General features: G+C 48.7%; 1 protein-coding gene across 5 annotated transcripts in view; it reads left to right on the forward strand.

The window, feature by feature from the left end:
• Nucleotides 1-1,912: 1,912 nt before the first annotated feature.
• Nucleotides 1,913-24,247, forward strand: part of AdamTS-A (ADAM metallopeptidase with thrombospondin type 1 motif A) — a 439,465-nt gene continuing 417,130 nt past the window's right edge. For all 5 annotated transcript variants that reach the window (XM_075873573.1, XM_075873569.1, XM_075873570.1 and 2 more), the window contains exon 1: nt 1,913-2,495. Coding sequence is in view for 4 of the 5 variants with exons in the window: in XM_075873569.1 (XP_075729684.1) it covers nt 2,384-2,495 (112 nt within the window). In the remaining variant the exon portion in view is untranslated. The remainder of the gene's footprint in view (nt 2,496-24,247) is intronic.

A 24,247-nucleotide genomic window follows, 5' to 3' on the forward strand; every position in this document is an offset into this window, starting at 1 on the left:
GGCCAATCACAGGCGTTGTCGAATCTGGACACTGGAACACGTGTTCTGTGTCGTTTAACGCAGATTTCAAATGTGCGTTTTGCAGATCAGCACGACACCTTATAACATTCTCAGGAATTGGGGATGACAATGTGGCGCCATCTCTCAGCAGCAGGAACGGCAGCCTGCCACAACTGAATGGGAAGCAGATGAGAAAAATCACATCTATTCAAAAAACATCTATTTATCCAAAACGGCTCCGGGTTATATGCAGCAGAGGCTTACTGGTACATTTTGGTAAAATTGTAGAATCGCACTACAAAGACTGTGGCTTCTTAGGACAATCGAACACCGCCCTTAGAGACACATAGGGTTCCATTGTTAAATGTTAAACACTCTGGGAAGCCACGTGGTTTATAAAGCCGCCCTTAAACTTTGTCAGACTTTTCAACTAAGTGTCTGCTGTATAGAACTGGGAGTTGGTTTTGCATACATATCCTTTTTTTTTTTTCGTGAGACATAATTTTTTTTCGCCTATTTCCCATTCAATTACGGCAGGCCACCGCTATGACCGACGACAGACCATTGGCTGTTTCAATCTATCCCAGAATGCCTATACTGCGAGTGCATTTACCATAAGTGGCTACTGCACCCTCGTTTTTCGAATCAGCGAAAAGCCCACTTTGCCTCCATAAGGCAACTCGCGAACATATGTTTGAGTGCTTTGTGATGGTTGCGACTTTAATCACATGTTTTTTTACTTCATTTTAGATAACTAACAGCCCAATTTCCCTTCTTGTTATGTTTTCACGCATGGCGCGATTGTATACGCTTCCGCCACGCAACGTTACATCCGTTAAACGCAGACTCCATCCACTACATGACATTGATAGGGATGTTTTCCGAAGCAGCGTCAAGCAATCGCGCAGTTCTGCGCCGAATTATCCGCTTGCCACCCAGACGGTCTGGGCTTGATTCTCACTCGGATAGGAGTCTTTATTGTGTGTTTCATGCGCATATCTTCCTAAAGCGCGTTTTGCCATCTGTAAGCCGGCTTCAATAGTGATCGGTGCCGTATCGTGATTAGCTGAAATATTCTCTTCCGAATATACTTAGCGTAACAAGTCTTCAATGCGGTCCCTGATCTGTGCGTTTTCGCGGTTTTTGAATTGTCGGCTTGGGAGTGTTTTATTTCGTGTTTCAGTCCTCTTTCGTCGTTTGACCTAACTTTATTATTATTATTATTATTATTATTATTATTATTATTATTATTATTATTATTATTATTATTATTATTATTATTATTATTATTATTATTATTATTATTATTCGGAGTAGTAGTAGTTAGTAGTAGTAGTAGTAGTAGTAGTAGTATATCCATGCTTTGACTCTTCCACGCGTTCAAACTCACGCGCTCTTACCGCACTGACTGCACTCTAGTGTCGGAGGCCATGTTAATCACGGTGCTAATGCTGTTACAAGCAATCATTGCGACGGTACCGTTGCTCCGTATCACGTTTAATAAAAGCAGGACAGTCTTCTATCGCCTCCCGAAAGGTTCAACCAAGTGTGCCAAGGCGCACGCTTTCTTGTCTACACGTATTTTCCCAAGCTCTGTTGCTGTGTTCTATCAAATCTTACTCAAACAAAATTTTGGTCTTACTGCAAAAAAAAAAAAAAAAAAAAAAAACTTCGGAGCATAGCCCCTGAGATACCCCACGGCACGCAATCGGCTATGCTCGGAGGCTGGAAATGCGGCCTGCTTTCGATAGAGGGCCAAGAATACGCGGAGCGCGCCGGCAGGCGCGTTAGTAGCGAAAATAGCGCGCAGAGGGCGCTCCCTATCTGATTTCGGAGCGCTTCATACGCAAAAACAAAAAGAAAACGAACCTAGACACGAAAGAGTATAGGCGACTGCGGAGGGAACAGTGGGGGGAGCAGCCGAGGTGCTGGAGTTCTTCGGCGGGCAGCACTTCACTACGAGTTGAGGTGCCCCGAGGAGCGGAGTGGCGCGTGCCCGCGAAGCGACTTCAATGCCGGCGGCGGCGGTGTCTGAGTGCCAATGAATGCATCTTGCCTGGTGCTTTCCGCGCAATCCGAGTGACCCGCAACGTGCTCGTGTCTGCGACCCTGTTTTTTTCACGTGCGTAAAGCGCCTTTTGAGCTTCTTCAGAGGCGTCGCACCTGGGCCAGCTATCATCATCGCCGGGGCGTCCCAACGTCGTCTGCATCGGTTAGGGCTTTTGAGATCAGCTGTGTGCCTGTGCCAAACCCCCCAAAAAAACTGCGGCGACCATGTGGTCCGTCGCCGGTGTGAGCGTGAACGCAGTGCTTCTGTTTAGGTGCCGTGCCGCCTGAAACGCGGTTGCCGTGGATTTCCAGCGGCAGTTGTGGCGGCGGCGAGATGTTGTCGCGGCGGGTCGGCATGTCGCTGACCGCACTGCTTTTCGTCTGCTTTCTGGCCTTCTGCGGCTGGCCCGGTCCGGCGGTGTTCGCCGAGCAACGTCTGCTGTCAGGTACGCAAAACCCGCTTTTCCTTACTTTTTTCTTTCTTTTCCTTCAGCTCTCCGGGCCGATGCCTCGCTGCGGCTAGTTCGTGCGGGCCTGGCCTCGCCGGTTCGACTATTTTCGGGGTCTCAGAATGAAACGCTAGCGCGACCGGCGGCATGGCCCTGCCGTTGTTCCAGGAGAGAAAGTTTAGCGTGCGTCGACGCCGCCTCTGTTTTTTCTTTCTCGATTTTTGTTTCTAGTGAGGAAAGGTCGTCGTGGAGAAGAAGCGAGGTGGCTTTTGTACGTAATACACGGGCAGCGTCGCCTCTGTGGCTGTTCGCATCGAAGCACGGTTGATTGACGAGCCGTCAGTCGGCTTGCCAGTAGCGGTGGGTTCGGTCGGTGCGGTTTTCGGGCCGAAGAAAAAAAAAAATAAAAACGCACGCGAGTGTCTGCGTACGAACGTAGTATTGTGCCTGCTTCGTTCCTGTCTAGGACACCTTGAACCGCTGCTGCGACTCTCGTACCGAGTTTACTTTAATCTTGGACCCGAAAATTGGCGATATGCCCCGCCCCTTTCGATCTTGACATTCACTAAAAGCACGATTTCTGTCGGTGTTCACTCGTGAAGTACTATCCTAGACCGGACACGAAAGCGGGTCATCGCCAGAGCTCATTTGTCGAGGCGCTCGCATTAGCAGCAACGCTCTGTCGCTAGCTGTTCGCGACTATCATTACTGTTTTAGTGTTTTCCTCGTGGAAGTGACGAGCTTGACGTGATGACTGTGACGTGAAACGTGCGACGTCTGGGGACGATTTCCCATTGGTACAGTGCTGTATGCCGTCTGCCTTGCAAAAAAAAAAGAGAAAAGAGCGACTGGCTTAAACGTCGTCTGCCCGTTTGTCGTCTGCTACGCTTGTTTAGTCGCGGCCCGTCTTTATTTTCGTTTCGAGTTTTTTGATCGCTTCAAAATCTCTTCCTGTCGCTTTCGAGCAATTTGCTACCGGCGGCAGACCGGCGCCGCGTTACTATAACCGCACATGTGTTTGATGCACGGCGCTCCAAAAGCATCGATTGCTCGGGATAACTGGCACAGTTCGAGATCGTTTCCTGAATGCTGCTTCCGTCGCGTAGATAGCTCGTTTTGTTCTGCTCTAAGGGTTACGTGGTACGTTGAAGCAAGCTGAGCTGAACCACTGCTGGCCGATGTTTAGTTGATGTGCCTGCTTAATCTTCGCTTAATCCACGTGTCATTCTTTTCCTTCCCCAAACATCTTTAAGGTCGGTCTGTCGATTGTAATTGGGTGTGCGTGAGTATCCGCTAAAGTGTAGCCGCGGCTACGTCTGTGTAGGGCACGCGTGGAGCCGGTTTTCGCTCCGCTGGGCGAAACCTCGAGGCAGTTTCGGGCTCTGATGTGGTCCGCCTGACAGCTAAGCCGCACATGCTTATGTTACAGCACTTCAGAGCCCGAAACTGGCTACAGACGTGGCCGCTGCTGTACATTACTTAACTGGTGACGTAACTTTCTGTGCTGCGTGTGTGAAAAGGTGCAACGGGCAGGAAAGTGTTCGGGGAGTATGCGCATCTAATTAATACAATCACTCTCTTCTCTTCAATAGCAGTGTTTTTTTTTTCAGGTTGTGGAGAAATAACTTGCCTTTACTTTAAAACGCCGTGATAGTAAATAAAAATCGAACACTATATATTGACACCAAAAGTTATCGAAAACGATAACAATGATAATATGTGTATAAGGTGTGCATCGAATGCGTGGCTTCTAGTGCCAAAGGCGAGTCGTGTGGAATTATTTCGGAATTATTTTGATTGAATGTTGACTAAACTTGAATTAATTCCTGGAGACTACGCGTGCCGCAATAACGGTTTAATTACGAGGGACACCGTATAATGGAGGACTCCAGCAAACTTCGACAATCCGGCGTCCTTTAACTGGCTTTGCTCAGAGCGCGGGCCTCGAATTTCGCCTCCCTCCAGCGGTTTAGGGTGCCCGGCTGCTGACCCAAGGTCGCGGGTTCGATGACGGCCGAGGCGGTCGCATTTCTTTGGAAGTGAAATTTTACAGACGCCCGTGTATTTTACGATGTTAGTACACGTTCAAAAAAAAAAAAAAAAACACTGGGTGGTGGAAATTTTCGACGCGCTCTAACTACAACGTATCTTATTTCCCTCATATTGACATCGTAGTTCTGGGACGTAACACTCTAGATATTATCTTGTCCCTCCAAGGGCGACCGACGTGGGCGGGCTCAAACCCTTGGCTTTCTGGATAAATAAAATCGGTACAATGATTCAACAGTTAAAATGGAATGAAATTCATAGTGAATTGATGAAAACATGAACTTTCAATGCGATCATGATCAGTTAGCAGTGGTAGTGTTTAGTAATATATATTGTAGTTTAACGTCCCAAAACCACCATATGATTATGAGAGACGCCGTGTAGTGGAGGGCTCCGGAAATTTCGACCACCTAGAGATCTTCAATGTCCATCTCTTTCTAAGAACACGGGCCGCTAGCATTTTCGCCTCCATCGAAAATGGGGCCGCCGCAGTTGGGATTCGCTCCTGCGGGTCAGCAGTGGAACGCCGTATAACCACTATAGACCGTCGCGCGAGCTGTCAATTTTTTTTTTATGATTATGGGAACATAATTATGGCAGCGAGTTGGGTACCCGAAGGGGGTTTCAAAGCGTCGTTAGGGATAAAAAAAAAAAAACGAAAAGAAACCCGGTGGAGCCAGATTTTTCACTGCGACCCACGAGATAATGGACAAGAAGACGGAAGAGCGAAAGTTGTCCAAATTAATCCTCGCTGCCTCGTTGGCTCCGCCAAGCCGGTCGCTAAGTAAGCCTCAATAAATTACCGTTTTAATCGGATCGGGTCGGATGGGGCGCGCCCTTATCTAATGAGGATCCCAGCGCACGCTTGTTTGCGCATATTTGAGATCGCGCGTGGGGTCTGTATACGGCGAGTCGACCTTTATTGCATTAGGGACATTGATTGCGGCTTATCGATCTTACGCGGGTCGCCGTGACGTTGAGCTGCGCCGCATTTAGCAATGCTAATCGTATACGTAAGTTCGATGCGTCAGCTGTCGCAGATGCGTGCTCCTTTCGTTTGGCTATGTGTCGTTGACCCCGACGCTTTGAACAGCTCATTAAACAGGGGAAAAAAACTAAACAAAAACAAATTGCTCGCACGAGTGACACTTTCATTTCTCTTCCGATTGAGCACTTCCGGTTTCCCTGGTGATCTGAAAAAAAAAACACATTAAGAAATAAAATAATATAGGGGGTTTTTCGTGCCAGAGCTGCATTATAATTAGGCGGCAGACCGAAGTGGAGGGCCCCGCGAATTTCGACGCATCTGGCGTTCCTTTCGCGAGCACCGCACGGTCCAGTCTTTCTTCACTAAAAATGTGGCCGTCGCAGCCGGGGGTCGAACCCCCCGACCGTAGGTTCTGCAGCCGAGAACCAGCACCGCTACACCACCGCGGCGGACTTTCTCAAAGAAAGAAAAAAAGAAAGAGAAAATGCTCTTGCGAAGCTGGTGTTTTTTTATTTATTATTTATTTATTTATTTCAAAGTTCTGCGGACCTTCTCGGTTTAAGCACGAGTGTTGGTACGTGAAACGGTTATGATTCTGTCGAAAATGACGGACAAAAAAAAAATGTTCTATGCTGGTTAACAGCAGTTTCAAAGATACGGTGTTTACATCACGTGCAAGTATTATAGAAAAATGTAATACACTAACTAAAACATAAAAAAAATATCGCTGATTTCTCGATCAAAAGATCCTACCGTTTCACAGTGCAAGCTCAAGAGTTATATTGTATACATATGATATCGGAGGACAAAGACCAATTAATTTTCCGGACAAATAATGAAAATTAGTTATCCTGTGTGGAGCGACCGGGACAACCACCGCGTGTTACAGCGAAAGCTGATCAAGCCATGGCCTTGAGGCGACTGCACGGCTACTAAAGTTGCGAGGTGCGTGCACTACGCTAAAGATCACCCTATATCACCCTATTTTGGCGATGTAAGGAAATACCCACTATTTCATTATTCACCATTCTGAGGTGAAACGTGTCGCGGGATCGAATCGCGGCTGCGGCGGCTGCATTTCCGATGGAGGTGGAAATGTTGTAGGCCCGTGTACTCAGATTTGGGTGCACGTTAGAAAACACCAGGTGGTCGAAATTTCCGGAGCCCTCCACTACGGCGTCTCTCATAGTCATATGGTGGTTTTGGGACGTTAGACCCCACAAATCAATCAATCAATAAGGTGAAACGTGGTACCCACTACGCGTCTATAAGGCAGTATATGCCCACTTTGTTGATGCGGCGTGGCTGGGGACGGAAGAATTGGGGCTGAGATTTTCCTATAACACGGGCTTAGCTTCAGACCTGACACCTTCGAGGACCTCGTTCACGCTTCGAGCCAGGGGGAAACTATGGCCTCCTCCCCCGCTCCCCCCCTCCCCGCCGAAATTTGAAGGGAGGTATGTTTACCGGGACAATGAATAAAATAAATATGTGCTTATGGCGAATTATGCCGCCGCCAGAATCTTAAACTGACGGACGTTTCACTTATACATCTAACTGATTTAGAGCGATTTTTTAGTTTAGCACGTGAGATGACCAGTTCAGATAGCGATGCACTGTTTAGTCGACACGGCTGCTGATCCGAAGGTGGCGAGCTGGAACCCAGCCGCGACGGTTGCATTTTCAATAGAGGGAAAATGCTATGGACCGCGTTCGATGTGAGTGCATGTTAGAGAACACCAAATGGTCCTGATTTCCGAAGCCCCATACTACGGCGCCTCTCTCGATTATAACTTGGTTTGCGGTCGTAAAACCCCAGATATTATTGTCCAAAGCAGGGTAGAACGCTAGAATAAGTGTAAGCTCCGTCCTCGGCGGTCGCCGTCCCTCACTTAATACAGCATAGATGCCCTATCCAGTTGTATTTGCTCATTATTGTGACTTCAGGCACCTTTCACGTTTTTCGGGTAGGTCACAACGCACCCATGTCCGTGTAGTTTTTGGTTGAAACATGCACTCAACTTTCTGGCAAATTTCAGCGAAGCTTCTGACACTGCTGCTCGGAAAACGTAGTGTTTTTTTTCGGGCGATGAACCTTTAATTATTAATTGTATACACTGGCAGGAAGTGTGTCTACGTTTACAACGGAAACCACCTATAGCACAACTCTTTTGTACGGAGAAATGGTCAGACGTGCTGCAGTATCTATTCGGCTATGGCAAGGCTGAACGTATATGTATGCAACGCGGCATTCGCTTGGCCAACGCATGTCGTAGAGCACGGTCAGTGTAACCGATGAACGAGACTAAAAGTATAGGTATTGGCGATAGGAAAATGCCACCGTTGGCGCTCCGGCTTCTATAGGCGCCAATGTGTGCACGCATTGTACTACAACGCTGCAGCTTTCACGAACGATGACCTGTCGCGGCTGAGTCGGAACGCCCGTCGCTTTTGTACGTCTTATATCCCCGTTAAGGCGCGAAATATGCCAGTTCTTACTACTTCTGTGGCGAATAAAGGCTGACGGGTCTGACGAAGACGTCGGTGACCCTGCACAGTTTGGCACCTCATAGGAACTGCACGCAGAACTCGGTCAACTGCTCCTCAATTTTAGGTGCATTCCAAGGGTGGATGGTTTATGGAGTTTGTCGCGTCAAGAGCACCTTTGGTTACCGGAGGCACCGTTGAAGCCGGGGTGGGGGTGGGGGGTGAGTCTCGGTCCTATGAGGTTCTTTTACGTACGGGCTTCAATGGTGAAATTAAGTGAATGAAACAACAAAAGCGCAGTTCCAGCATAATAGAGAAGAGCCGGAAGGGTAAGCTAAGAGATATTGCTCAGCTTGTTCTTCTATAGGACGCACGAGAATCAATATTCGTTCACACCTCGTCGAGAGCTGCAATCAGTGAAGATTTTTGTACAAATGGTACGGGTTATGAAGGACCCGTTTTGATGTGCGAATGGAACTGGCACGCCGTAAGCGCTGACGCGAGCACGGGGCAGGGACGTAGCCAGCGGGTGGCACACCGGGCCGTGCCTACCCCCCTTCTTCCCCCTCGATATTTTTTCGCCATGGCATACATAGCAAAAAAATGACTATTTCAAGGAGGTGCCCTCTATAAAATCAAGGAGGTGCCCCCTCCTCCCCCGCAAAAATGTCCGCCTACGTGCCTGGCACGGGGTGGTCGTCGACGGGTGGTAATCATCGTAGGGGATGTCCCACTCGTGGGCTTCTGTTCGGCGCATTACGTCACTCGGTGGGTGCCCTTCAGTGTCCGTCTGTGTACGGCTCTGTAATGTTGACCTCCGCGGCTCTGCTGTCGCATTCGCGTGGGCGTCCTTGAACCCACTCTTCTCGCGACGCCAGAGCAACGTCATCGTTTTACGTGAGAAGGGGGGGGGGGGATTCCGAGAGGGCATGAAGGGGGAGGGTACACAAAGATCTCTGTCTTTTCACCGCCCTCTCCCGCGTCCTTAAAAAAGAGGTACCGCCGCTATCTCGCGTTCTGCAAGGTTTTGCGGTCCGCGCTCGTAACGTATCAAAGTCGGCGCACCGTGGAACACGCAGTCTCGGAATATCTCGCGACCTCTCTCGAGGTCGTTGCTGCAGCTGCTTGCCGGGCAACTCTCGAAAAGGCTTGCTTCGTAGGGACTTTTTGTCGCGGTGGTCGTAAACACTGCCGCCGGTGCCGGTGTGCAGAGCCGGCGGACCAACTTTTCTCGGCGCATTACGAACGATTTACGAGGGATCATCATCATCATCGTCATCATCATCCTGACTACTTCCCATGCAGGCCGAACGCCTGCCCCGTGCTTTTCCCGGCAATTAGCCCGGTGTTGCGCTTGCTGTGGTCGCGTTATCTCCCACAAACTTAATCTCATCTTCCCACCTCTCTGCTTTTCCCACATGCGCTTGCCTTCTCTTGGAAGGCAGTTTTAATAAATTAATCCGTTAAGATTGCCCAACTCCACCCCTGCAATAGGCCATCCCGCGGCGCTTCGCGTATAAATAAATCAACTAAATAAAAAATAATCAAGCACATTCCGTGGAGGAGTATTTGCCTTTCGTACAGCGAACCGTTCACAAGCCATTCAAAGAAAGGCGAGTTGAAACCAAATTAGCGCTCTGTCTGTGATATTCGTCAGTGCCTGTCTGCTGCGCTGTTCTTATAATAATGATGCACTATACCAAGACGCCCGAGCTTCCACCCTCCAAATAAGCAAACTCGTTAACTAATGGAGCAGTGTCTGAACCATGACCGGGCATTTGTGTCTATTTTAGAGGGAACCCTGGCGCTGCAATCGTTCAGGCGCCACGGGAATAATGGGTAGTGCACAAATTGGCCTAGTCTTTGTGCTTGCGGGCTTTAAACGAGCTTGTGGCTCGGTTGATTTGATGATTGACATGTGGAGTTCAACGTCCCAAAACCACCGTATGTTTGAGAGACACCGTAGTGGAGAGCTCCGGAAAAATTCTACCACTTGGGGTTCATAACGTGCGCCCGAATCTGAGCACACGTGCCTACATTATTTTCGCCTCCATCGATAATGCAGCCGCCGCAACCTGCGGGTCAGCAGCCGACTACCTTAGCCACTGTAGAGCACTGCGGCGGGGCCTTGTGGCTTTGTTTATTCTCGCGTTTTTGGTTTTGTTTCGAACGAAAGAACGAATCCGTTGTGAATTTCGTGACACGACCTGAATTGGTCAACCCAAAAGGTTAATGCGGTGGAGACTGGACTGCTTGCTGATTGTCGTTTCGTGGCAGAGCGTGCTGTATAAGCCGCGCGAAGCCAAACAAAGCCGAGACAACGAAGACCAGGTGAATTTGTGTACTATACCCATCATGCCCGTTCTCCATGGCTGAAGCGCCGTACGTTGCAGCTCCCATAAAACACTAGCGCCAGAGCTCCCTCCATAGCTCAGCAAAACTTCTGGAGCCCACTCAGACCTACTCAAGAAATATATTTTGCGCTTTGGACTCACTCGGACTCAGACTTCCGAAAAGTTTCTTCAACCGGACTCACTCGATCTCAAACTCACCAAAATATCTCTCACCCCGACTCGCTCCGACTCACGGCTCGACCTGAGTCTGACTGAGTCGACTCATGAGAGAGTTCGTCGACCTATGGTTCCCTCTAGTGTACTCATAGGAAACTGTATACATGGTTGTGTCATGGCCTCCGAGATCGCGGGCGCGCGTGCCCGCCATCTAGGAGGCTATGGTGGTGTTAAGGACAGTCAAATTCGCGCCGAAAGGTTTCCCCGAGGACGCCTCTTCCCATACAGCGGTGCCAATGCGTCGCTCGCGTTCGCACTTACACGAGGTGATCGACCCGCGAGGCGCGCCCTGCACATTGCATGTCGGGGGGCTGGGTTCCTTTTATCAGTCACGTCGGCTTTTAAGCACTCGAATCAGCGTCCTGTCGGGCGTCGTCACACAGATGCAACTCGCGGTCGCCAGCGTCAGTGACCTCGGCCTCCCGTTAATGCGCCGTACACCTGTTATCGGCGCCCAACATCGGCCGCGTAAAAGGCTCGAGTAGTGGCAGCCCGGTCTATCTCGATTGCTTATCGCGCTAGAGTGTACACGCTCTCTCAATGTTCCTCAGGCGTGTATACGATAACGGGCGTTCGATAAGCGTCGAGTGGTGTATAGGCCAGGCGTCGTCGCGACTGTGGCTCGTGGTGTAAATGGCATCTCGGTCGTACCGCGCTTGAAATACATTATCAGTCAGTTTTGTGAATGAGATATCGTTAGGAGATGTGGCAGTTCGTGAATGCGATCGGGCGACTGGTCGCTGTGCTGGCTGCGAGAGTCTTGTGGATTTGAAATAGGCCAAAAAGCAAAACGATGACAAAGCAGATTACAATTTTTTTTAGTGGTGTATGGCTACAGATATATGGCATGCCTGGATATATGGCATGCCTGGTTTATCGCGAGGATTGCCTCTCCAGATGTCGGGTGATGACAGTGGTGTATTCTATGATCGCGTATACAGAAATACGCACAACCACAAACACACAGAAAATGGCAGAAAGGGGAAGATGGAAGTTTCCGATAAAAAAAAAATTGTAGACGGGCAAATTTTTTTTTTTTTCACTTATACACAGTCATTCAGTTTTGTTAAAGCGAGTGCTCCTCAAACACATCAACGGCGCTTTTATTTTGCGTGTGGCAACCGTAGCGAATGGAATAGCAATTGTACAATTATATTGAATTAAATTGAAAGTCCACAATAACTTAATTGAATATAACGATGACTTCGTACAGAACGATTTGGAATTTCACCTGCACCGTCTATAAGGCAGTTCGACCTGATGCCAGGTGGGAACCTCGGGATAGTCCACAGTCCCCTTTCTCTGCTCTCTCTAATCGCTGCGTTCATTGCAGACGGCGAAAAGAAATAAGCACCGAAAGACAGAAAGACTTTTTTTTTTCTGTGATTCAAGTTGTTGCAACCGATATTTCGTCGCCCAATGCACAAACAAGCTCGGCTGGGGTGCGGCCTGAGTTAGTGTACGTTTGGTGGACGACGAAAGTGATCCACACAGTCCTAAAATGTCACATCAGCGGTGGGATGACGTGTGCCAGCTATCCGTCTACAGTTATGCTCTTACGAAGGGCTGTCAAAAAGGATGTTGATTTTTTGGTGCCTTCAATGGAAGTCTTGCACGACGTCATTGAAAACGTACAATTCAACGTGGTTGCTGAGCGGCCTTAAAATGTCGCGCTCCTAAGCTCGAGAGGAGGCGGGTTCGATTCCCGGCAGCGGCGGCCGCGTTTCGATGCGGAGCGGAGTGCAGTTTTTGCGTTCCGAAGGCACCGTTTGCGCGGTACGCCATGTTACTCTGGAGGCGTCGGTTACCGACGGACGATCCGCTGTCCGTTTCCTGCCCGGATAACGTATACCGTAGCAGCCCTGCTGCGTTTTGTTATGCACCTTTGCATATGCGTACCATATGCTGCAGTGGACCTCGCCTAAACAAAGTTGCACATGTTGATCGCAAGATTCAGCAGGATGAGCTGGTGGGCTAATTGGTGCTGCGTTTATGAGTGGCGTGTTTAGAGTGCGATTAAACACACACACACACACACACACACACACACACACACACACACACACACACACACACACACACACACACACACACACACACACACACACACACACACACACCACACCACACCACACCACACCACACCACACCACACCACACCACACCACACCACACCACACCACACACCACACCACACACACACACACTGCGTGCTTTGTCGGGTGTATTTTTACTTGCGCCCTAAATTGCAAAAACATTTCATGCATCGGTACTTCACTCAATACACAGCTATAGTGGTTACACCCTAAGACTAACTGTAAGCTCCGCCCACAGCGGTCACTGTGCCACCCAGGCAGAATTCGCATATACGTCTTACGCTTTAACACGACTGGCATCCTTAGATCAAGACAATTATTTTTATAAATGTCGTCGTTTAGACCCTTGCATTGTCAACAAAAAGCGGGACTAGATACGGTGACCAAATGCTACAGCTTTGTTTGCGGACTATTTTAAATCAATTACACAAAGAAAATAATCTCAATGTATATATCTGAAGGCTACGTGACCTATTTATGTGATTGTTTGCGCTGCCGCATAGCTTCATCGGTTTGTTTTGTTTGTTTGTTGCTGTCTTCCTCACCACGGCTAGTTCTTCCTTTCTTGGTTTTTCAAACGTTTAGACAATACCCTTGTCCATTATATCTTACTGTGGTTGTTTACTGCTTTTACCGTTTTGTTAATGCATTATGTATATGACATGCTTCTGTTTTAACCGCTCTTCAATCCCGGCTGCGGCGGCTGCATTTCCGATGGAGGCGGAAATGTTGTTGGCCCGTGTGCTCAGATTTGGGTGCACGTTAAAGAACCCCAGGTGGTCTAAATTTCCGGAGCCCTCTACTACGGCGTCTCTCATAATCATATGGTGGTTTTGGGACGTTAAGCGCAACATAACAATCAATAAATGGTCGGTTATTACAAATTGGCCAGGTTCCTCTCGAGCTGCTCAATATAGCTTTTTTGCTGGGCCTCATCGCAACCTTGTTGCAAAATCAACTCAATTCGATTAAAAAAAAATTCAATTGCAGTCGTGTGTTTACGTGACGCCAGGCAGATTTCACTGATTTCAGGCATATCGCTTGATCGTACAGGCTCGTGTTCACTTCGTTAGTTCCGAGTCTAAAAATTTTACTTGGCGAATGTCATCGAAAATTCCGAGTTGACTGCTCTGCGAAACGCAACGCTTTAAGAAGGAACGATGAATTTTTAATTTATAATATGCGTAGTACTTGCATTACCAGCGAAAATGTGGTCATGCTTAGAAGGAAAATCGCCAATCATTGCCCTGCGGCACAGATGAGTTGTAGGCGTGCTGTAGTACTGGGGGGCGAGGCGTGCATTTATTCAAGTTGTAAACCGACTATAGTCAGTCTTGAACTTCCCCCCTCTTCTCGTCCCTCGGGCAAATGTGAAACTTACGCCTCTGTGCTGCTACTCTCCCTGAATTATGTGACATAACTGGATCATTGCTGTCCTATAAATCAGCGGATCCCGGTGCCAGCTGCAACTTAGTTTTGCCGCTCACGTACGGCACTCGGCGATTCGAGCGTCAATTCGCGTGGCTCGTCGACCGCGCTCGCCAAAGCGGCGAAATAAAAACAAAACTTGTCTCGTCTAGTCCATCCTGGAGCCGCCGTGGAGATCTGGTTACGAGTATCGGCACGCTGTCTAACAGCACGTGCCGTGACTTAACGCGAGCCGACGTTGTACGAGAGGGAGACAGAACCACGTCCCGAATGGGTGGCAACTGCACTTTGCAGGAATACTTAAAAACGTCGTTTGGCGTCGGCGAAAATTCATGCAAGATACGTTTTTTAGGCCGGGATGGAGGTTCGAAGCGATAAGTAGTCCAGCGAAAAATCTGCGAACGCGGGAAGGTTCCATCGAACATAATATGTCAGCGGCCGCTCAGTGCCCTTCGCCCAAGTCTCATAATAATGTTACGGGGAAGATTTATTCACCGACAGCAGGTCTTGCTAACGGCTTAGAGAGCGCACAGTCATGCAGGCCAACGGGGGAAGCTCGAGAGTGCAACCCACAACAACCACGTTGTCGTCTTCTTCCTTTGGGGTGCCATTTCAGCTGTGCCGAAGCGACAGTTCCATACATGTATCATCACCCTGGTCGTATAGATAAAGGCAGTGGGATGTTGCTATGCGCAGCTCGACGCACAATGTTCAGTACCAGATCCTGGATGGCTCAGGCGTATCCAGAAACTCCTTTCGGAAGCGGGGAGGGGGGAGGGGGTCATCCATACGTTATGCATGTTCGTGCGTGCGTTTGTACGTGCGCCTGTACGATTGGCAAGCCAACGGTACGTTGACGCAAGATACGCGATCGAAACTGAAAAAAAGTTCGAGTAGCGGTCGAACACCCAACCCCGTTGGATCCAGCCCTTGCTGGATTGGTCCGAGAGGGAACATCGCTCTGTCGCTCCCTGTACCCCCCTTCCATCCTGGGATGAAGCTTGCACTGAGGAGCAGCTCTGTCATCGTGTCCTTGGCTTGCGTCGGTGCCACGAAGGTACCACGTTTGATTCGCATAAGCCTAGCCATTGCCTCCCAGATTTCCCTTGCCTGCCGGATGAGCGCGGAACGCCCGTCATCGATGGCGGCGCTACCTACGTAGGAATAAGGGTCTTTGTGCTTGACCTTTGAGATCGGCAATTTTGGTGTTTGCTACTAATTTCAGGGGTTATGCCGTGTATTGAAGCAGTTGCCTGTTAAATGACAAGGTCACTTACGTAGGGTTATTATAATTACGTTTACGCCTCTTTAAAACTTTTTTTACGTTATTTTTGTTGGATATAAGCTCCGAAAACGTAAAAAAATTATTTGAAAACACCCCTACTCAGGTGGCGCTACCTCCATAGTTCCGACGACGGCCGCTTTCCACGTGACCGCCGATAATCCGGCAGGCAAGTACGGCCTAGCAATACTGCACGTTTGGAACGCCAACGCCGCCTGCCCGCGGGAACGCCAGCGTCGCCGAAGATTCGCCTATTCGAGCCCAAATGAGACCCAGAATAATTTGGCGCGATGCGTAAGTTCTGTGCGCGGAGCTGCGCTGACCTGTTTCACATCTTCTGGTCTTGCCAGTCTAACGGAAGCGTCGCTCAAATCACGCAGCCGACGGGGCACATGTTCTGAGAGGAGGCTTTGTCCAGCCCAGCACTCGAGGATCGGTTGCAGCCCGGCCCCACGGAGTCCCGGAGTATGGGTACCGCCCAATCCTCGCTTGCGCTAACTGCAGTATACCAAGACATTAATTCATTCTATTCGAGCCAGCGAAACGAACGTGAAAAGAAATCGCTGAAAATTAGGAAAAACGAGCCCGGAGCAGCAAACAGCAGAGAAACAGTAGAGAATAGTGTATATATAACAAAGATATAGAAAATTGCGAAACGTAAAAGATAATCACAAAGTAATAGACAAGGATATACAAATAGCACGTAATAACACGAAAGGAACAGAAAAGAGCAGGCAAATTAAGCTAAAAGAAGAGCACAATATAACAAATAAGGGCTTATGAATGCAAGGCAAACACAGGCGGATCAATGCTCCACAGTTCGTACAGCCTTTACTATGGGTGGAAATAGTTTTGATGTTTCTTCTCTCCCTCTTTCTCCTCCTCCCTTCCATCCTTCGTTGACATTTTTCGATCATAAGTTCGATGTCGAAATATTTGCCGATTCCGCTGTTGGCGTTTACATCGAACTCTGCACAAAGGTGGTGCCAAAGTTTTTTTCTTTTTTTTTTACTGTGGTTGGCACTTACAGGTCGTGGGTATCCATCATACACCAGTGGCTGTCGTAAGGCCAGTGTTTTGTGTAAAGCGAAACAGTGTCGTGTGGAATCTGTTGTCATGTCCGGCGGTCGTAACATAGTTGTGCCACTATATCGAATTCCGGCTTGCAGGAGGTGACGACGGGAGTGTTCTGACTGTAACCCTTGGCATGTCCAGATAAAATGACATGCATTTTCTTGTGTCCCTGAAACAGAGGTGTGCGGACGGCGTATTCAAACGTCGGTTTCTTGTCGAATTCTAACGCGTTCAATCAAGGGATGACAGCGTGAGATAAGAAATGCGCCTATAGGTGATCAAAGATGTTTCTTCAGTGTTAAGCCTCTTGCAAATGCTGCTTCTGCGCCGCATTCCATGTGCGCATGCCAAAAGCCGAGCCTGCGAGCTTCCCGACTATAACGGGTCCATCGGAAGGCGTCATTTCCGGCCCCGTTCACCTTGAGAGTTGGCAACGCTCGCATTACGTAACTCGCCCTCGACTGCGTTACCATAACTGCGTTGAGGAGGCTGCACATTCAGTTGTGAGCCTTATACGCGGGGGTCTTCCCCTACGCGCGTTGTTGCCCCGCCCTTTTTGTTGGTGCCGTGTAGGTTCGCGCCGTTTGATCCGATTTGCATTACCTTTCCGGTTTCCCCCTCGCACGAGTTTCGCATCCGTACGAGGGAGAGGTATGACGCGCTTTGCTTCCTACAGCTGTTTGTGCTAAACTGGAATGTCGGAACCTGGCGGGCGCATTTTTGGATGGAAGCGACAGTGCTATAGAGCTAGCGGCCAATGAACTGCTGTGACCTCGTTGTGCCGTTAGTTCAGGTGCTATAGAGGTCCGTGTGCTCAGATTTAGGTGCTCTTTAAAGAACACCAGGCGGTTCTTTTCCCAGCCCTTATCGGCTGTGTAAAACTTACCCAGAATAAATTTAACCATTATTGCAGCTGCATGAAGGCAATAATGAATTTTACGTGGTGGTTTAGGGTGTTATCACTGTGTCGGCGTGGGCACTATGCTTTAGTACTGCCTTCAAAGAGCGTCTACTTCGACCCCGTTTTCTTGAGTCGTTCAAATATATACCTCCTAGAAACTCCCGCAAAGTGCAGGCGGCAATACGGCAGTTCTTTTTCACGTTTGGGGTTTCTTCACCCTCGTATAACGTCAATCACCTTGAAAAGAAAGTGCTTTACACCTGCTGCTACAACAACATCAAATGTTTGACTTGTCAATTTTGTATTATTATTTCACAGTGTTTTTCAAAATGATTTGTATTGTCCTGCTTATTGTTTTTACCTCGCTAAAGATTGTATAATTGATCTAACGGTTCTGTAACACCCCCCCTCCTGCTTGGGCCCAATAGTGGCCTGCAGTATTAATAAATAAATAAGATTAAATAAACATATAGGTCACGAGTGTAGATTGAGCCCTGATCGATCAGTATCGATCGTACAAAGAAAATATGCATGCACGCCCATACCCGATCCTCGACCACTCTTCTCGCGGAAGGTAGTGGGTAAGCAGCTCAATTAATACTTCGTTTTACAAATGCGCAGTCAGACCTATCATTCTTCAATGCCCCTTTGAGAAGCATATTACGCATGCCGAACCACTCTTTCGAACGATGCAGTGTAGATGCGATGACATATATAAGCTCCATTTAGGCGTAAATCAAGTACCACATCGGTACCCAGCAGTCGAGAGTACCGCGTTCGCTGCTCCGATGCTTTCGGTCCGGCCAAACCCACTGCCGAACGTACTCGAGGCAACGAATGTTTGGGAGGGTTTCGTGCAGAACCCGACACTCGGTCGTTGAGCCATAATGCGGGGCGCTTGTCGCTGGGAGCGCCCTGCACACCCGCTCCGGGAACATTTCGAACCGCCTAGTCCTCTGGGCGCGCTAGGGGCCACGAAGTCGGATCGGAACAAGGGTTCCACGAAAGTGGATGGATCTTCGCCCGTGGTAATCCAGGTTGATCTTTTTTTTTTTTTTTTAGGGGAGCAGTCAAAACTGGAAGTACTGAGCGAGTGAGTGAGTAAAGCAGTTGGTAGGTTGGCGGATATATAAATGAATGAATGGACGGATGGATAATGGGATGGATGGGGGGATGGAAAATATTATGATCTTGTCCACGCGAAACTCGGCGGGCATACGCCACAGAAATCGTGTGTGTGTGTCAAGCATCTCTTATACACAGCAGAACCATGTACAGTATAGTGTAGCAATCGAGTGGCCGAGGTAAGTGAGTTTGGGGAGGATGGAAAGTATAGCGTGGCAATCGCCTCGTATTTCCTCTATCCTGCAAGGGGACAGAAAACGGACATGACGGTGATGAGAGGTGGCATTAGGTTGGGGACTATACTGTAATGCTTCAATAGCGTGCGAAAATGATGATGATGATCGTGGCAACGTTGGTCTTTATTGTCATCCTTCGTATAGATGTGGTGGTGACAACTTGCCGAGTAGCCTGTAGAATCTAGAGAGGTTTCGTCGCATCTCACGCAGGGCCCTAGAATATCAAAAAGTGTTCGTAAGTATAGGAAAAGTGGCAGTGTTATTTTCGTGCCAGCTGTGAGTTACAACGAAATTTTCAACTTCAAGGTGAATCCGATGAACAAAAAGCAGCGTGAATTGCATTTATATTCGGATACTTGACCTATTCAATTGAAAACAAAGAAAGAAAGAACGTGTTTTGTTTTTCACCAACACGAGATAACAACAAACCAGCTTTGCAGGAAAAAAAATCTGCGAGAACAATATTCATGTGCGATTCTTTCGCAGAAGAGTCCAATATTCGCGGTCGTACCACATCACACGTACCCCCACACCCACCACCGAAGATGAGACATAATCAAAACACAAAGCGTAAGTTGTTCCCGTACCCCCCCCCCCCCCTTCCCCCCTTCGATCCTGAGGGGTGCATGCCCCCAAGTGGAAGAATCATGGTGCCCCGTCTCTTATCGCATCCAAGTTTTCAGGCGTGCGTAACGGTGACGTCAGCAACTTTTCAAAACACAGATCGCTGTGCGCACCGCGTTAAGAAACAAACTCACGAGGTGTTCTCGGCCGCGCTTCCGCAGGGACGGCTCGGTATTTGGCGATATGTCCCGGGGCGGGGGCCACTGACCCACATCGGCAGTCCGCCATCGTCGCCATCGCAGCTCGTGCACCTAACCGTTTCAAGTTACAACCGCGTGCCTGTAACCCCACCTTTCCTCCTCGATCCCTCTACAGGTGCAGTTGTTGTCGCCTCCGCCAACAGTCGGTCATTTTTCATGCCTTCGCCTTTTGCCGCTACTGTAAGCTGCGAGTGTGTGCGTTGCCCTGCCCCGGTTTTTGTCGTGCGGTCTATCTTACGTCGTTTGAGGGGGTATAGGCGGGATTAGCTTGTCGATTGGCTACTCCGATATACTTTACCACGTCCGAGACCGGAAGTGGCCGGCCGGTTTTCCTTTGCTTTTCGTTCAGCTCCCCCCTCCCCCCCCCCCGCCTTACTTAGCCCGAAGCCGACGGAGAGTCGTCGTCCGGAGCATTCGTTATCTGCTGGATGAACATGCTCGCGTTTTCTGTTTTGTTTTTAAGATCCAGTGGTCATGCTTTATCAATGGGCACGCACCGCTCGGCTTGTGTGTGTAGCGTTGACACCTGCGCGCGTTTATGTCGCGAGCGTCACGACATACAATTCTTCGACTGCACGTTCCGACTTGAAGTCATCGTGCTGTATTATACTCTCATTCAGGTCCCGCTTAAAGTGCCGGATATATCCGTGAAATCGGGCATTTTCCGTCTGGATTCCTGGACACATTCAGTATTTAAGCAGGGTCTGATTAAGAGTGTACAAAAAGACAGACTATACAGGAATACACTACAGCTCTTCACGTCAGATGATTTCCTCATCTGATGTAAGTACGTGCATTCCGTCCCTGTATGACAGCGCGATTATTTCTTATGAAGAATCCGCTACCATTTGCCCTCCGTCGCAGCCTATCTTGGTAGTGTTCTTGCAAAGCAGTCATAATAGACGCAAAGATGTATGAAGAAGAGACACGTATCGGTTACTAAGAGCTTGAAGTTTCACGCCACTAGGTTACACACGCGGGTTCTGAATGCCGGCCACGCTGGTAGCGTTTCGACGGGGTGTAAATTTATGGACGGCTCGTGCGTAGCGTTGTGTCCGAAGTAGGGGCTCGGGGGTTCATTCTTCCCCCTCTGCTCAGTCCGGCACGTATGCGGGGCGTAATAGTAATTGAAACCGAGAGGGACGAGTTAATCTACCGGTGTGGCGTGATTTGTAACCGTAACGCGGTTTTAGCACGTAATAAAGACACGAGAATTTAACTTCAGGTAGGAGGAAGATGCCGCAATTCTGTACGTATAGTTGACGGTAACCAGCATCAAAAAAAAAAAATAAAAAAAATACGCCACCACCTGTGGCTCAGAGTCGGCAAGCATTGCTTTCGCGCGGTTTTTCGGTAATGGAGAATAGTACGACGTGATATCAGTTGGCTTATAAATAAATTAAATTGGGCTATCCTATTATTGGCAATCTAATCAAGCTGCTATCGATCAGGTGATATAAAAGTGCTCACAATACACCCAACCACTACGCATAGCCTTCATAGATTACGAGAAGCCTTTCGATTCAGTTAGATATATAAGCGACACCGCGGAATCACCGTGGAACCAGGGCGTCGACGAAGCACATATAAACGTCCCTGAAGAAATCTACAGTGGATCAACTGCCACCATAGTGGTCCATAAAGAAAGTGCAGAATACCAATAAGGAAGGGTGTAAGACAAGGGGATACGATCTCCCCGATGCTATTTACCGTGTGCTTACAGGAGGTTTTCATAGAATGGGAAGAGTTAGGCATAGGGAGTTAATGGAGAGTACCTTAGTAACATGCGCTTCGTCGATGACATTGCATTGTTCAGTAACTCAGGGGGCGAATCGCAATTCATGATTATTGAATTAGACAAGGAAAGCAGGAAGGTTGGTCTTAAAAAATTAATCTGCAGAAAACGAAAGTAGTGTACAACAACCTCGGAAGAAAACAGCGCTTCGAGATAGGTAATAGTGCACTTCAAATTGTAAAAGACTATGTCTACTTAGGGCAGGTAATAACCGCGGAGCCGGACCACGAGATTGAAGTAATTAGAAAAATAAGAATGGAGTGGAGCACATTTGGCAAGTACTCTCAAATCATGACAGGTAGATTGCCACTATTCCTCAAGGGGAAAGTATATAACAGCTGCATCTTACCGGTACTTACCTAAGGAGCAGAAACCTGGAGGATTACGAAGAGAACGACGCAGCGAGCAATGGAAAAGGAAATGGCAGGTGTAACCTTAAGAGACAAGAAGAGAGCAGAGTGTGTCAGAGAACAAATGGGTGTCAAGGACATCATAGTCGAAACCAAGAAGAAGGAATGGACATGGGATATGCATGTAGCAAGTAGACAGAGTAACCGCTGTTCATTAAGGGTAACTAACTGGATTCCGAAAGAAGGCAAGTGGGTGAGGGAGAGAAAGAAAGTTAAGTGGGCAGATGAGATTAGGAAGTTTGCGGGTATACAGTGGCAGCAGCAAGCACAGGACTGTGTTGACTGGCGGAACATGGAAAATTCCTTTATCCTGCAGCGGGTGTATAGTCAGGCTGCGGCTGCTGCTGATGATGACTATTGGCGAATATTCTGGAGTGAAACAAAGGCTCTGAGGGAGTAAAGTCGTGATCAGTGTGACAGTGAAAACCTAAATTCGTATTTGGTTATCGAGAACTTGTAATGTACTGATGCGAATGTGATATATTAAATTGCAAGATTACCGCTTGAGCATTTTGCGTTATGAACACTCTTGCGCTTTGGCCGACTGTGTCTGCCCCGCCGCGGTGGTCTTTATATTGGCTAAGGTACTCGGCTGCTAACCCGCCGGTGGCGGGATCAAATCTCGGCTGCGGCGGCTGCATTTCCGATGGAGGCGGAAATGTTGTAGGCCCGTGTACTCAGATTTGGGTGCACGTTAAAGAACCCCAGGTGATCGAAATTTCCGGAGCCCTCCACTACGGCGTCTCTCATAATCATATGGTGGTTTTGGGACGTTAAACCCCACATATCAATCAACCAACTGTGTTTTGCCGCGGTGATTAAAAAAAAACGATTTTGGTATTCTCTTTGTAATTGCTCACGATTGCGCATCTACACACCGAGACTGAAAGCGTCGACCCAAAGCCTGCTTGTGGTGTAAGTACGCGATTACGCGGAGAAGCGCTTGCACTAAACTATTAGCTGCATCTTGCGTGAATATCTGACAATGGGTTAGCCAGTGCAGAGAGCGCTGTGCGCCGATGGTTCTGTACTCGATCCGTCTCGTAAGTTCAAACGCCATCCTTCGGGAATCGTGTTGAGGCTGCGAAGCTCGGAGGGCAAGAAAGAAAGAGAAATAAAAAACTGCGTGCTATCGCCTGTGGCGAGACACCGGTAATACAGAACAGCGCTGACTGATCGTTTCGATTCTGATCACAGCGGATTGCGGTTCGGACTTCCTGCGTCTCCATCTGTTGTCCCGCATGGCGCTGAATGGCGCTGCACATTCTATCTGAAAGAGAAAAAAGAGAGGGAGAAGAAAACGTTGCGCCAGTAGAGATTCTCGCGCGGCAGCGTCGATTCAATTCTGAGTACGTATAAAATACTCAACTCGCGTACTCCGCACACACACACACACGGTCCGTTACCGTTCTGAACTTGTCTCTCCGCTATGGAGGACAAGGTTGGGCGGGCTTGTTTGCGCTTTCGTTTTTCTTTTTTTTCCCCTGCTACCGCGGCTGTCTGTGCTTCTGGTCGGGATCTGCCCGGGGAGAGATGATGCCGATACGTGTAACATAAGTATGTATATATACATCTAACGAAGTAAGGTTCCTGGAGAAGATGAGTGGGGGATGCACGACGACTATCTGTTTGGACTGGACTGGCTGCGATCAGACATGACGAAAGGAAGGAGTGAGAGCGTTCTGCCTCTTTCTCCCGAGGCCACACGGACGCCTGCCGATTCAACCTCCTCCTTCCTCAATGGCCTCTGTGGAGAGAGAGAGAGAGAACTTGTTCAAACAAGCCTCCTTATTGATAGAGAAAAGAGCGGGGCTTGGTTGGCTTCGACTGCGTGCCGCCGTGCCTTGCTCCGCTTCGGCGTGTGTATTTTGCTTTATTGTTTCTTACACATATCGCGTCTCTTTGCGCACTCAGCATGGAAAGGCTTTTAACGGAGTCGTTGTTCGCACTTGTGTCGTGAGATTGTGGCTCCGACGAGGTGGCGACTACGGAGCGGCGTCGCATTTGAGAACGTTACCTCTTTCAGCGCATCGTTTTGCTTTTTTGTTCTTGTTGTTGTTACAATCTTCTGGGTGACCGAGGAGATATTCGTTGAAGCGTGCGTGATCGACAGAACGAACGGCGGCCTTCTGTAGACCCAGGCGTGTATGACGGCTGGAGATAATGGAATCCCGCGACACTGGTGAGAAGATAGTCACCTGCATGGGGAGTGGTGTATTACATCGATAGAAACGCGGTGACAAATGCGGTACGAAAGAAACACACTGATTAGTGACGAGACTGATGACGGTCGAGTGGGATGTTGCCAGGCATGTGGCTATAGACAAACAAGACACGTGATGGCACACCTGGTGCATCTGAAGTGGGCGTCCCAGTCCGCACGTAAAAGAACCCGCATACTTGTACTCCTAGTTTTCCCGATAACTATACCGGCCGATATCGGCAATTACGTTACCATGTTTACTTTATACGCCACGACCCAGG

The sequence above is a fragment of the Rhipicephalus microplus genome, chromosome 9 (genome assembly GCF_043290135.1).
Source record: "Rhipicephalus microplus isolate Deutch F79 chromosome 9, USDA_Rmic, whole genome shotgun sequence".
In the NCBI taxonomy this organism is placed as follows: Eukaryota; Metazoa; Arthropoda; class Arachnida; order Ixodida; family Ixodidae; genus Rhipicephalus; species Rhipicephalus microplus.